This window comes from Bombyx mori, chromosome 26 (genome assembly GCF_030269925.1).
Source record: "Bombyx mori chromosome 26, ASM3026992v2".
NCBI classification, from domain to species: Eukaryota; Metazoa; Arthropoda; class Insecta; order Lepidoptera; family Bombycidae; genus Bombyx; species Bombyx mori.
Window position 1 is genome coordinate 5,439,190 of NC_085132.1, and position 14,971 is coordinate 5,454,160.

Consider the following 14,971-nt stretch of genomic DNA (forward strand, 5'->3'; position numbering starts at 1 on the left):
AAATACATAGAAAAAAATTTAAAATAACAAAAAAACTATTACCTCTTTACAGTTTTGCAGAATTTCTTGTAAAGCAAAATGAGCTCTCTTACATTTTTCTCGGAACTTAATTGAGCGTTTTACAAAGGCCAAACAATACACACACAAGTATTCTGGAAGGCCTTCACCAGGCTTAGTCTGAAACGTTATAATACACTGTGCTGAGAACAGTTTATTTTAAGGGATAATAATAATAATAAGTTGTGTTACGTTTATGTAAATTAATAAGAACAAAAAATCCATTACACCAATATATTTTAATCCTATATTTACTATTTAATAATTTGTTTAATTAATCATTTAAACTTACCTGAAGACCGGAAATCAAGTTAAAATCTTTTCTCACTTTCTCTCGATCCAAATTAATTAACTTTGTTTCAACACTAAAGCATACAAAACAGGCCTTTAAATCCAACATTTTAGCATGTTATCTTTAATTTTTAATTTATTTAGTAATGCCAAACAATTTATCCGTATTTACATTGTACTTTTTTTGCTATTGACAGCATAGACAAAACATTGTATGGAGATCACTTTTTTTTTTAAGGGATTTTATGACCTGGTAACTGAGACCTTTAAGTCATGTCTTATTTTAATGTATAATTATATTTTTATGATAAATGATATTATGGAGTGAAATGAAATGAAGATGATTAATTTGAGACATTAATCAACTGGGATGAAATTAAATGAGATGATATGAGATGAAATATAATCTCAGTAAAATGGTGGTCATTTACTAAGATTTTTTCAGTGGACTTTTTGGAGGATCCCGAGAAGTTAGTCCAGCGGCTTTGTTTCATTTTCCCACATTTGTGCACTTTCACAGATATTAAACAGTTAATAAACCACCATTATTACACATTTAAACCCGAAGAAACACTAAATAGACAAAATAAAACAAATCACACAACTTCACTCCTCGCGTTTCCGCCAAAAAGTCCTGGAGATCACTGAAGTATAAGTAAGTGTAGATAGTGCAAGTGACAGTAGGTATTAGGTCAGTGCCTATGACATTCATGATTTTGGAGTCACGGTTTTTTTTTGCAATTTTTATTTGATCTCTCCATTAAAAAAGCCAAAGAACTTATACAGCGATGCCTATAGCATGTTGCTTGCTTTACAAAAATATAATAAAATTGTTTATAAAGATTACTTCAAAATAAAATTAGAAGATTACTTCAATATATATATCGGCGCAACATTGCATTTAGTTAACTAAGATTAATTAAAGTTAACTGTCTCCTTAATATTCACATAGTTGGTTGACTATGATAAGCCCAACCCGTGTAAACAATTGTTTAAGACGGTATTCATAAGTAACTAAGCGACCGCCACTTTTTACTAGGTATAAATACGAGTGACTATTGTCGCACAACAGACACGACACACCCCATGGTACATCCGAAACGTGGACCTCCACGATGACATGGACCTAGAGTCCATCAGTAAGTATCAGAATCTACAGTCAGCATCAGTGCGCTATTTCGCGAAAGCGGCACGACACGAGAACCCTCTCATCGTGGCCGCCGGTAACTACATTTCCGATCCTGCGGACCGAATGGTAAACAGTAGACGTTGTCCAAAATACGTCATTTCGGATCCTCCCGATCCACTAACGGTGCTTTTAGGTATCTCAAGCCCCCTTTATGGTTCTCGTCGAATCCGTCGCTTGCGACGAAGGGCTCGACGAGTCAATTAACCCACAGACAGCCCACTGAGTTTCTCGCCGGATGTTCTCAGTGGGTCGCGTTTCCGATCCGGTGGTAGATTCTGCGAAGCACTAGCGGCAGTTTTGAAGGTGGCAAATAATACTTAAAAAATTGTATTGTACAGAAATCAAAAACGTTTGTGTAAAACGTTCTAAGTGTTCTATTGTAGGAACTGTCAATTGTAAAGGACTCACGTCATTATGGATCCTCCCGATCCATTAACGGTGTTTTAGGTACCACAAGCACCGATCACCGTCCTCGTCGAACCCGCCGCTCGAAGGGCTCGACGAGCGAATTAACCCGCAGACACAGCTCACTGAGTTTCTCGCCGGATCTTCTCATTGGGTCGCGTTTCCGATCCGGTGGTAGATTCTGCGAAGCACTGCTCTTGCTAGGGCCAGTGTTAGCAACTAGTTAGGGCTTAACTGAAATAGCCTCTCAAGGCTATCAGTATAGGTAGGGATAAAACAAGTAAAGGACGGAAAAAAATCATGAATATTCCACTATTCCATTAATCGGGGTCGACAATATGCAAAATTGCCATATTCATTATTATTGTACCCTTGGGTCACACAATATGGCCAACGTCGTGGCCTAAAGGATAAGACGTCTGGTGCAGATTCGGATCTAGCGATGCACCGGTGTTCGAATCCTGCAGGCGGGTACCAATTTTTCTAATGAAATACGTACTTAACAAATGTTCACGATTGACTTCCATGGTGAAGGAATAACAACGTGTAATAAAAATCAAACCCGCAAAATTATAATTAGCGTAATTACTGGTGGTAGGACCTCTCGGAGGGAGTCCGCGCGGGTAGGTACCACCGCCCCGCCTATTTTCTGCTGTGAAACAGTAATGCGTTTCGGTTTGAAGGGTGGGGCAGCCGTTGTAACTATACTGATATCTTAGAACTTATATCTCAAGGTGGGTGGCGCATTTACGTTGTAGATGTCTATGGGCTCAGTAAACACTTAACATCAGGTGGACTGTGAGCTCATCCACCCATCTAAGCAATAAAAAAAAAAATGTGAATGTACGAAATTGTAAATTGAGAAATATGACAATTTTATTACAGAAACAATTTATCCATTCACAAACACAGTCACTGTCATAAACGCTTAAACGTTGTTCCTCGATCTTGAGCAAACGGTGACTATTTAGTTGCAAAATCAATACCCTTCGCGGCTATTATATTATTTGACATTATGTGCCATAGGTTCTTGAGTGGAGATCGCGTGCCGGAAGGCGTAGTGTGTTTAGACCTCCCATAAGATGGACCGACGACCTATTGAGGTTCATGACGATCCGCTGGATGCAAGCAGCGCAGGACCGATCTTTGTAGCGAGGCTTGGGAGAGGCCTATGTCCAGCAGTGGACGTCTGTGGGCTGATAGAATAGAAAAAAAATACAACGAGAACAAAATAACTGAACAGTACATTAAATAACTATATATAACAGTTATAGTTAAAAATAACAGTGCAGGGGCGTACAAAGACAATTTTTCCGTATTAGATTCTGTCACAGAGGCGGATTTAGAAATAGGTATAGGGATTAATACAATGATATATTTGACAACGGTTTTAAGAATATCTTATAATTGACCTAATTATACACATAAACCATTCTTAATTGATAAAAATGGATAAAGTGACAATGCGTAAACATTTCACTTGCAGATTTTCGGACTCTCTACAGAAAGTGAATTAAACACAGAAATTATTCAATTGAAATACAATTCAAATTGTGCCAATCCAACGTGCGGAGTTACCCGAACACTAGATTAGATTGTAGTACTAAGTATTAACGACGTATTAGTAGTCGGTATTAACGACGGGAATGTTCATAATATGTCATTTACACACCTGGCTAAAAGTTGACAGCATTAGTAATCAAGGATTACGAAAAAACCAATGCTTAATAACATGAATCTCAATGAATGCAATCAATTCCTTGTAGTAGGTTAATAAACTTATGAAATATTATTGTAAATAACTTGATTAAATCAATTCACTTCATTCTTTCATTCCTTGTGCTGAATTACATTTTTAATATATGTATTATAAATATGTAAGACCACCATATGAAGCCAATTGCTACATTGAAAGAATGTAGAAGTTGTTAAAAATGAAAATAGTTGTGTGTTAGAGCACAATGTTTTCTACTAATATGTTTATTTACACCACTGAGCCTCTTGTGAATTTCGACATATATTACGTAACCCTATAATTTCCATACTTAATTTAACCAGCAACGTTATTTTCAGCACACAATCGGTAAAATTTCAAATATGGCTTTGTATAATATGTATTTCATTATTATTTATGAGCTAACTCTGCTAATTATGAATTCTGCATTAAATAACTTATTTACTTAGAATAATTCAGATCAAGACAGCTTTTACTCTTAGGCCCAAATTCTAATTTGAATGCAGGTGAAACTGAAGTACACAGTTCAGAGCGGCATTATGTCGCTAATCGCCTTTTTAATTTAATAGTTTTTCACTTGTCTGTTCAGTCACTTGTATTGTGTTGTAAACTAGTTACTTGAATTAAATACACATTGTTGTGTATTAAATTACATACATATTATCTGATTTTACATTATTAAATTAAAATCTACTACTAAATCACTCATCATCAATTTCCATCAGTCCGCATTCTGTAAACTGTTCTTTGATTGTCACATCATCTTTTAAGAATTTATCTTTCAAATCTATTTCATTTATTTTATTAATCTCATTGTCACGATTTTTGGATCTGATTTTGTATGGAACATGATATGCTGGTATATCTGATGGTGTCTGATTTTTCATATAAGTCCGCTTTTGTGTTTCTTTGGAGGTACCAGGTACTGTGAGATTAGGTATATATGGACTTTCATTAGACAATAACATTGGCCAAAGAAATAATGTATTGAAACGATCTATAAGTAGATTAAATTGATCTCTCAAAAATGTATTACGTTTCATTACATGATTAATGTTTACATCTATTTCTGTTTGTGAAGTTTTAGTACAAGCGTAGGCTATTAGGGATCTGCACCCAGTTATTGTTGCATAATGTGGAGGCAAGACATGTTTTACTGGGCCAAGAGCATTATTTCCCCAAATTTCTGTTGTACAATCAAGATTATTTGGGGATATATTCTTTCTAGAATATGACTTAACCTGTGTCAAATTTACTTGTGTGTTTGAAAGTAATTCTGGATAAGTCGTGGCATAGCTGCTGTGTTGAAAACTGGTTTTATTTATACTTGCATTTAGAAGAGTCAAAATTTTGTTTAAATTTGTTACATTCAGAGATGGTGGTCTTTCATCAACATCAATTATGTCCAAATCTTTCTCATATTGTTCGGTAAGTTTCATGTCTCTTTCCACTAGTAATTCATTGACAAGACTTGCAATTATAGCTTTTTCTATATCTCTTTCTGATGATTCTCTTGTCATCCTTTTGCTTTTTTTTGTTTTAACTTCATTTTCCATGCGATTTTTTAAATCCTCAAGTGCTTTGTTTAAATCAGCTGATGCTTCACCATGAGTGAGACGTCTTGCTCCTCTACGTGGAGCATGTTTAATATCAACATTAGGGTGCTTTCTCATCCATTTTAATAATGTAATGTATCTACTTCTAAGATTTTCCCTGTCTTTTCCCGGAAAATGAGTAGATACACTTGAAAAATTTACATTTCCATCTTGGTTTGCCATGAGCTGTATGAGCATTTTATCTTCTTCTTCTGTCCACACTGTGGAGGTACATCTTTTACTTAGTACACGATAGCGGTTTCTAATTTGAACCATGGAACGTCCCGGCAAGTATGTCAACATTTTCCGAAAATTTGTTCCAAACTTGTTTGCATAATTTAAAATGACTGCATCTTCTTCAGGCAAAAATCTACCTTTTCTATTACCAACAAGCCTTGTATATTTGTTATATATTTGTATTTTGGTTCTATTTTCCATTGCTGCTGCAACTCTGCCCCATGGAATATAAGTGTCTTCTCTGTAATAGTCAATCAATCTTCTTAAGTACTCTTCTTCTTCCTCAGTCCATTTTCTTCCATTGAATGAATTTACCATATTTGTTCTAAAATAAACAAAACACTGGTAGCCTGTTCTCCCAGTATTGAGTTCTTTGGCAATTGTATCCCAATCCTGGAACTTATGAGCACTGGAGATACTCTGTAGAGATAAATGTTCAGCTTTAGTCCATGTCTTCTTGTTAATGCTGGGATGAAAGAATAGCTTCCACAGTGCCTGGTATTCTTGTGCTGTATGTCTACGGTTCAACTTGTTGGCTAGAACATCCCAATCATAATCCTCATCTATGTCTAGAGCCAATTCTGAAAGTGGTTTCTTCTTAACATCATATAGCTCCTTGCTGAGTTTTGCAATTTCTTTATCAATTTCCTTCTTATCTTTTGTTTTTCTTGCTCTACGTAGAACACTAATTTTTTCATGAAGTTCATTTTTTCTGATCGTCTGAGACATTTTATGAAGTTCAGCAAGAAATTGACTTTTGTCTCGGAGGGTCCAGCCGGTTACTGCGACGATTTGTGAAAAGTCAAACATGTTTGATTGCAGCATAAGGATTGTATCCTCATTGCTAGGTGCCGCAAAGTTATATTTATCTTTAAAATAAGGCTTTGCACAGTAGTGATAGCGAAAACAAGCCTGCCGGTAATTGGTAGGTCTGACATCTCTTAAATCTGCAAGTTTTTTTTTTTTACAATCTTGCAATCGTTCAATCAGTAGGTTCTCAAGTTTTCTTAACTTTTCATCAGTGAGTTTATTGAGAGTCAGTGCTGTATCTATCAAAGATAATTCTTCAGATACTTTACTGTGCAATGCTGCATTGGTGGTTGTTGAGCAGGAATCTGATACCGTTTCTTCATTGATTATTTGCTTGTCAGCTTCTAAAACTGCATTGAGTTGATTTAAGTCATTCAAATCGTCTTCATCGCTATCTTGTAACATTTTGGCTTACACTATTAGCACTTGTTTGGCTTGATAATTAGACGATTGCAACTAGCTTATTAAAATATAAAAACAACACCAAAAACCAAATATGTAGGGTACGTACAATTATTGACACTTGACAGTATATTTTTTTATGTCCTGGTAACTAGATCTTTAAGTCATGTCTTATTTTTATTTAATTCTTATTTTTATAAAAAATGATAATATGGAGTGAAAAGACATGAAATGAGGATGACTAAATGAGACATTTATCAACTGGGATGAAATTAAATGAAAAGAGATGAGATGATATGGGATGAAATATTATAATCTTAGTACAATGGTGGTGATTTACTGAGATTTTTTCAGTTGACTTTTTGGAGGATCCCGAGAAGTTACGTCCAGTGGCTTTGTTTGATTTTTCCATATTTATGCACTTTCACAGATATTAAACAGTTAAAAAACTACCGTTATTACACATTTAAACCTGAAGAAACACTAAATAGACACAATAAAACAAATCACACAACTTCACTCCTCGCGTTCCCGCTAAAAACTTCAATGACAGTACTGTACATGGCTCACTGAATTTGGCCCCCTTTTTTTATTTTCGGTTTTTTTTTATTTTTTAATTATTTGTTCGAATGTAAAAATTTGAAATTTTGCAAAAAGCTTTTTATTTATGAGTAATAACTACAAAAATATTGTGAACTTCCAGATCGACGGACCAAAAAGGAAAGTTTAGCCTAAATTTAATAAATTTCAGCCTTATAAATGAATGAGCCAGGAATAATTCGAAAACTGAGTGAAGAAGTTGTGAACCGTATTGCTGCTGGTGAAATAGTGCAAAGACCAGCTAATGCATTAAAAGAACTTATAGAAAACAGGTAGATAGATTAGAAATTATTTTATCAAAAACTTTGTTATTTAATCATATTAAGTTTGTTATATATTAAATTAGTAAAAGCGCATATCATCATCATCACCTCAGAGTAAAGCTGTTCACTGCTGAACATAGGCCTCTTTAATCAATATTTTTTTCATCATCAATCATTATTTTTTTATATTTTTATTGCCAGTATAGGCAGACGAGTATACAGCCCACCTGATGGTGAGTGGTTACCGTCGCCCATGGACTTCAGCAAGAGACAGAGCCAAGCCGCTGCCTACCGTAAACAAGCCACTGCCTACCGTGCACAATCTGGAAAATTTTTGAAACAACTTCAAATTACCCATTAAACTGATATTACATGAAATATGGTTTCAGCTTGGATGCCAAATCAACTAACATCATTATTACAGTGAAGTCTGGTGGTTTGAAGTTCTTACAGGTCAGTAGTTGTGCCAAGCTTATTTTCAAATTCAAGACCTGTTGTGTTTGTTACTTTATGCATAACACTATTAAAATACACTTTTAATTTAAAAGTCTACAAAAGAAACATAAAATAATGTTTCAAACACAATGAGAACTCTCATTCTTGTTTACCGAATCCTCATTAGCAGTGATAGCTCAAAACTTTTGTATGAGTTTGATGACATTTATTTTTTTATACTTAGCCTTGATACTCAATGGTAACTTTGTATGCATTTCATGTAGTTGTTGTAGTTGCATTAAATAAAGTAAATTATAAGGTCGTAAGCAGGAGAGTTATTTTTAATAATTAAAAAAAATCCAGATACAGGACAATGGGACAGGTATAAGAAATGAAGACTTAGATATCGTATGTGAGAGATTCACAACATCTAAACTCAGAAAATATGAGGACTTACAAGAAATCAGTACCTACGGATTTCGTGGAGAGGCTCTCGCGAGTATCAGTCATATTGCACACCTTACAATATTGACAAAAACTGCACAAGACAAATGTGCTTACAAGTATGAAATTTATGAACTTTATAATTAGTAGTAATTTCTCTAAAGGTTTCTGAAGTTGGTCCCGAAGACAAACATTAAAAAAAGGCCATAAATAAACATAAAATAATACAAAAAGCAAATAAACAAAAAATCTTAAATAACTTTATTTTTCTTATAATTGAAATGTAAATGAATTTGTACCCCAATAATACCCCAGAATATATTATTATATTACATGCCCCACTAGCTGTTACTTCTTTTTACTATTTTATTTACATTGTTGTCAAACGACGCATATAGCATTCCTAATGGCGGTAGTTACTTCATAGAAGTCAGCAATGCCAAAGTCACAGCTAAGCCATTATCTATTGAAGGGTATATACCTTCTGCTAACTTCTCGAAATTTGAAGAAAGACAGCCTTAGAGCATGTTACCCTACACTGATAACTACAACCATCCTACCTTTCTCTTTCTGACTGAAGGTCATGGCTGTTGTTATACAATGTGATTGAGACTTCAACCTCATGCCAAGGTGGAAGATGGCATCCACATTGTGTTGAAAGACAGTCTTAGAGCATGTTACCCTACACTGATAACTACAACCATCCTACCTTTCTCTTTCTAACTGAAGGTCATGGCCGCTGTTTTAAAATATGATTGAGACTTCAACCTCATGCCAAGGTGGGAGATGGCATTCACATTGTGTTGGCTGCATGCTCTGGTAATTACTTAAAAACATACAGACTATAAATCACTACTGTTCCAATGCATTATAAAACATGATGTTCTATACACAAATTATTCAATGAAACGTCATTGACACAAAGACTAACTTAAAAAATGAATAAGTTAAAACTGTTTCCAGAGCCTCATATGAAAATGGAAAACTGAAAGGCCCCATAAAAGCTTGTGCTGGCAACAACGGCACTCAGATAACCGTTGAAGATTTATTTTATAACGTTGTGGCACGTAAAGGGGCATTGCGTAGTCCTACAGAAGAATACACGCGTTTAATGGAAGTGGTCGGAGGATATGCTATACATAATAGTCAAGTTGGATTTACTTTGAAAAAATTCAGTGAGAATACTGACTTGAAAACAGCGATGAAATCATCTGTCATAGAAAATGTTAGAATTGTAAGTACACTAATCCAGGAGTTTGAAAGTTTCTTCTCAAATCTGATTTGCTTATGGAACAGTATTAAGTAATAGTATGAAAGAACAATATGAATGTAAAATGATAATTAACGATAAAAATTTCAGTAAATGTAACGTGATTCGAAGTTAAATCTGCTATATTCTTACTATTTTATTTTACATATATCATACAAGTGAACACAGTTTATTATATCATGAAGATAATACTATAAAAATGGGCCACTTTGATGAGTGTTTTTGTTTGTTTAGATTTATGGTAACACAATAGCAAGAGAGCTGATAGAGGTTGAAATTTTGGATGCAAACTTGAAGCTGTCGATACATGGATACATTACAAACGTTAATTATTCCAATAAGAAAGGGATACTGCTCCTGTTCATCAATCATAGGCTTGTGGATTCACAGGGTGAGTGGGTACACTATCAAATAGATTCTTGACTTGTTGGTGTAGTGACATTCACTGTACCCTAGTTCTCAGACTGACTCAAGATTAGAGTCTATGTATTAAAATAATATTTAAATTTTCTTTTAGCAATAAGAAAAGCCGTGGATTCTGTTTACTCAACATATTTACCAAAAAACTCACACGCATTTGTATACTTGAGCATTGAATTAGGTAAGTCGAATTACGGAATTGATATGTTGTGTAGTTCACTATACATATTTATTAATATGCTATATATCAAATTCAATACATATCCTATATATAGAATATAAATGAGTTCTAAAAATAATGTACTTAAAGTATATTCAAGTAACAGTTTGATTATAAACCACCCATACCCAATCCTGTGGACCGAAAGGTAAATAGTCGACGTCGTCCTAAACACGTCATTGCGAATCCATTAACGGTGCTCTTAGATACCTCAAGCATCGGTTACCGTCCTCGGTGAACCCGTCGCTTACGACGAAGGGCTCGACGAGTAAATTAACCCACAGACACAGCCCACTGAGTTTCGCGCCGGATTTTCTCAGTGAGTCGCGTTCCCGATCCGCTGGTAGATTCTGCGAAGCACGGCTCTTGCTAGGGCCAGTGTTAATAACACTCCATGTTTGAGCCCCGTGAGCTCACCTACACACGTTAGGGAGAAGCTGAAATAGCCTCTCCAGGCTATCAGCATAGGCAGGGAAAAAAGGAAAAAAAAAGATGTGTGGTGTCGTGGGACACCGGATAGTAACGAAGTCTTATTATAGAAATATTAATTTTAAGTTCTATTCGAGGTATAAAGAAAATAAAACTGGAGATTTCGCAACAACCCACGGTCATTCGGTAACGTGCGAACTTATTGTGGTACACTTCATTCACGGCTGTTTGCATAAGAGTTAGTGTATTGCGCAAACGAACGCTCTGAGATCGTGGTCAATGAATGATAAAAATATATGTTATTTTTTGTACGTTATTAAATCAAATCAAACATTTTATTCAACATAAATGAAAGTACATACTTGTTGAACGTCAAAAAGAAACTATCGCCAAATCACAAAAACTAGACTCTGTCCTGAGAAGAACTGGCAAGAAACTCAGCGGGTATGCCTTTTTTTTTTAATATTAGAAAATAGAAGAATTACAAAGTTAAGTCGTACGTTGTGTGCAATACTAATAAAAATCTTACGTTACGGACGTTTTTTCCCGGCTATCCGCATCGTCCCATAAGGAACTTCCGTTGATGTGATGAACCACCGTTCGTTTCAGATCCGAAAAACGTGGACGTCAACGTTCATCCAACGAAACACGAAGTTCAGTTTCTTTACGAGGAGCAAATCGTCGAGAAGATCAAGACGTGCATCGAAACGAAACTCTTGGGCTGTAGCTCCACGCGCGTGCTGTACACGCAGGCCCGCCTCCCCGGCGCCGCCCAGCCCAGGGACGTCGCGGACAAGCCCACGGACGCGGCAAAAACTTCCGCCGCACACATGGTACGCGTCAACCCTAACGTCCAGAAGATCGACAAGTTCTTTGAACTTGAACCAAATAAAACGAATCAACCGACTGGAGATAATGCGAGTGACGTAGTAAATGATGTAGATCAACAACAGAAAATACCTAGTGAACAAGACTTGAACAATTCTATAGTAAAAGAGCCAGCAGAAGATAATAAAGTACAAGAGAAATGGAAACAGTATACTGAGGCGGGCCAAGCCAACATTACGTACGTAGACCCTAAAGATTCCTTCAAGACTAGAACGTTTCAATACCAGAGGATAGAAACGAAACTGACCAGCGTAAAACAGCTCAGATTAGAAGTGGAGAACAATTGTAACTCAAATCTAAGGGAAATCTTGGCTAATTTAATATTCATAGCCTGTATAGATTGTCACAAGTCATTAATACAGCACTCTACGAAACTGTATCTTTGTGATACGACAAGATTGACGTGAGTTATTTATTTGTTCTATCAAAATGAAAACTGTATTTACAATACACGATTAAATTAAGATATAATTTTAAAGGTCCACAAAATAGTGTAGTTCCTTCCGTTTTTAAGAATGATAAAATAAAAACGTTTGCCGCTCACACATGGTAAAAGTGAACCATTCAGAAATATTCTATCTCATTCTTCTCATAGACAAATCGTCTAACTGTATGTATTTATCCCTTTTTACTATCTTTTTTTCTTTCTTTGAGTTTCAAATCAGAACGGTGTTAAAGAAAATTGCATATAAAATTTACACAGGTACAACGGTCATATTTAACGAGAACGGACATTGCTTTTAGTCAACTTACGGATCTTTTGATTGTTCATCTGTACTCACAAACATTAAAGTGAATGCCTTTCACCTTGAGACAATACGTTGAAGTTTTAGTTACATTTGGAAAACGGTCCCGCCCCTCAGACCAACCTGTTGCAGTCTCATGATATACTGACATCATTAATATAGGTGTAGAGAAAGTTAGAAAAATCAGGTACACCGCAAATACAATAGATGATTTAGGAAAAATAATCAAAAATCTCAGTATATAAAGAGCGTTGCGAGCGCAGATATTTAGCCGCTTCCAAAAAGGGTCTGTGCTACTTTTAATGTTATGTATAACATAAAATAAAAAAACACGTGTGGCACTCGGTGACTGCCGCGGTAAAGCTATTGTATTGCATTTTTTATCAACTTATGCAATTATAATTACTTAATAATAATTTAATGTTAAAACAATAATAAAATTAGACCATGCTATATTTAATTTTATAAACATTAACAAAAGCAAAACATGAACTGTCTCCTTCACACTCATAAGCTAGACCGCGCGAGAGAGAGATGGGCAGACTTTTCATGATGCGCATGCAGCGCGACGTCACGCCGCGCGCTTATTCACAAACACTACACAGCTACATGGTAGGCGGAGTGGGGGGTGCTAGGTTTTATTTTCGTTACGGAATTTCTTGATTCAAAGCCCGCGATAAAAGCTATGCAATAGCTTAAAATGTGTTTTTTTCAGGGAGGAATTGTTTTACGAGACATTACTATACGATTTTCAAAACTTCGGTTTCATCAAACTGTCGAATCCATTGCCATTGGAAGAATTATTTGTTCTTGGTCTGAACGGGAGCACTCAAAACTCCGAACAGGATTCTGAGCTCGGTAAAAAAACCCTGAAGATATTTTAAAGTTTCTCTCGTAATTATTAACGAAATATACAGAGTAAGGTTGTACCAGAGTAATATGTAATAAATAAACATTTTTTTTATTTTCTCAGGAGATACAGGAGAAATGGCTCAACATATGACCCAACTATTGTTGAGCAAACGCGCAATGCTCTACGAATACTTTTCTCTGGAAGTAAATGGAGAAGGAGAATTATTGGCCCTACCATTACTTTTGGGTATATATTTTTTTTAATAATATAATTAGGGAGCGTCAGTGTTCAACATAACATCCCACCATTCTAGATATTTATTTTCAATTGCGTGGCTCTTATAAATATGCATAACCTGAAGAGTCCGGTATGGACCATTTTTTGTATTGCTTAGATGGGTGGACGAGCTCATAGCCCACCTGGTGTTAAGTAGTCGCTAGAGCCCATAGACATCCACAACGTAAATGCGCCACCCACCTTGAGATATAAGTACTAAGGTCTCAAGTATAGTTACAACGGCTGCCCCACCCTTCAAACCGAAACGCATTACTGCTTCACGGCAGAAATAGGCAGGGTGGTGGTACCCACCCGCGCGGACTCACAAGAGGTCCTACCACCAGTAAAAACCAGTATTTTTGTCAACAATAATATGATTAGTAAAGATTGATATTCCAGATGGTCACGCTCCGTTCGTGGGTGCTTTACCGACGTATTTAGTCCGTCTCGTTACCGAAGTCAATTGGGATTCTGAAAAGGAGTGCTTTGAGACTTTCTGCAGACAGACGGCCAAGTTTTATGCTCAACCTAATCCGGACCCTAATGTCGAGAGCGTGTCGTCGGAGCACAGGAGACAAGAGCACGTGATATTCCCTGCTATAAGAAAATATTTCCTACCGCCAAGTAGCTTTATAAGTAATGGAGCTATACTGCAAATAGCTAGTTTAAATGATTTGTATAAGGTTTTTGAACGTTGTTGATGTATTATGTCGAATGAAGAATGCGTTTGTGTTTTTGGTGAGGTTTGTGTTTTATTTTTAAAAATCAATATATTATCAGAACGAGATATCGAGTCACCAAGATCATAGTTTAGAAGTGAAATATTATTTGTATTTTCATCGGTAGACAGCCGCTTGGCTCTGTCCCTGCCATTGGTATATGAGCGACGGTAACCACTTACCATCAAGTTTTTTATTTATTGCTTAGATGGTTGGACGAGCTCACAGCCCACCTGGTGTTAAGTGGTTACTGGAGCCTATAGACATCTACAACGTAAATGCGCCACCCACGTTGAGATATCAGTTCTAAGGTCTCAGTATAGTTACAACAGCTGCCCCACCCTTCAAGGTGGCCCGTATGCTCGTCTGCCTACACGGCTAATAAAAAAAACACCGAGGCGGACTATATTCGCAATCATATCTATTTAATTAAATTTTTCTAACTGACAAAGAAACTCATGATCATGTCAATAAATTATCACTTAGTTTATGAGCATTAAGAACTCACGAACTGACGGTAGGGTTTCTTAAGAGTTCCACCGCTCTACCTGGCTGCGTTGAATCAGACGCGCGTTCCCCTTTTAGGCACTCAATATACAAAACATTTCTGACTTTGATATCATTTGCTGTGACGAAAGAAAAAGGGTGGATTAACCCTCAGACACAGCCCACTGAATTTCTCGCCGG

At 36.1% G+C, this 14,971-nt stretch overlaps 3 protein-coding genes across 6 annotated transcripts in view; 1 reads left to right on the forward strand and 2 right to left on the reverse strand.

The window, feature by feature from the left end:
- The window catches only part of LOC105841786 (zinc finger protein 616), an 18,433-nt gene extending 15,517 nt beyond the window's left edge, over positions 1 to 2,916 (reverse strand). The window contains exons 1-2 of the mRNA XM_038020638.2: positions 350 to 2,916; positions 43 to 177 (exon numbers count right to left, since the gene is read on the reverse strand). Coding sequence (XP_037876566.1) covers positions 43 to 177; positions 350 to 457 — 243 coding nt within the window. The 5' untranslated portion in view covers positions 458 to 2,916. The remainder of the gene's footprint in view (positions 1 to 42; positions 178 to 349) is intronic.
- Positions 1 to 14,307, forward strand: part of LOC101740968 (DNA mismatch repair protein Mlh1) — a 15,423-nt gene extending 1,116 nt beyond the window's left edge. The window contains exons 1-11 of one of the 4 annotated variants that reach the window (XM_062676317.1): positions 7,252 to 7,273; positions 7,425 to 7,593; positions 7,974 to 8,037; positions 8,383 to 8,582; positions 9,427 to 9,697; positions 9,968 to 10,124; positions 10,251 to 10,334; positions 11,412 to 12,093; positions 13,152 to 13,294; positions 13,410 to 13,535; positions 13,965 to 14,307. In XM_062676317.1, the coding sequence (XP_062532301.1) occupies positions 7,481 to 7,593; positions 7,974 to 8,037; positions 8,383 to 8,582; positions 9,427 to 9,697; positions 9,968 to 10,124; positions 10,251 to 10,334; positions 11,412 to 12,093; positions 13,152 to 13,294; positions 13,410 to 13,535; positions 13,965 to 14,266 (2,142 nt within the window). In that variant the 5' untranslated portion in view covers positions 7,252 to 7,273; positions 7,425 to 7,480 and the 3' untranslated portion in view covers positions 14,267 to 14,307. Of the gene's footprint in view, positions 1 to 7,251; positions 7,594 to 7,973; positions 8,038 to 8,382; positions 8,583 to 9,426; positions 9,698 to 9,967; positions 10,125 to 10,250; positions 10,335 to 11,411; positions 12,094 to 13,151; positions 13,295 to 13,409; positions 13,536 to 13,951 lie in introns of those variants that run through there. The other 3 variants (XM_038020640.2, XM_062676318.1, XM_038020641.2) reach the window with 3 other exon arrangements.
- On the reverse strand, positions 3,168 to 6,861 carry LOC105841785 (snRNA-activating protein complex subunit 4). The gene has a single exon (XM_038020639.2). It carries the CDS (start codon positions 6,722 to 6,724, stop codon positions 4,379 to 4,381), a length of 2,346 nt encoding a protein of 781 aa, XP_037876567.1. The 5' UTR covers positions 6,725 to 6,861; the 3' UTR covers positions 3,168 to 4,378.
- Positions 14,308 to 14,971: the final 664 nt, after the last annotated feature.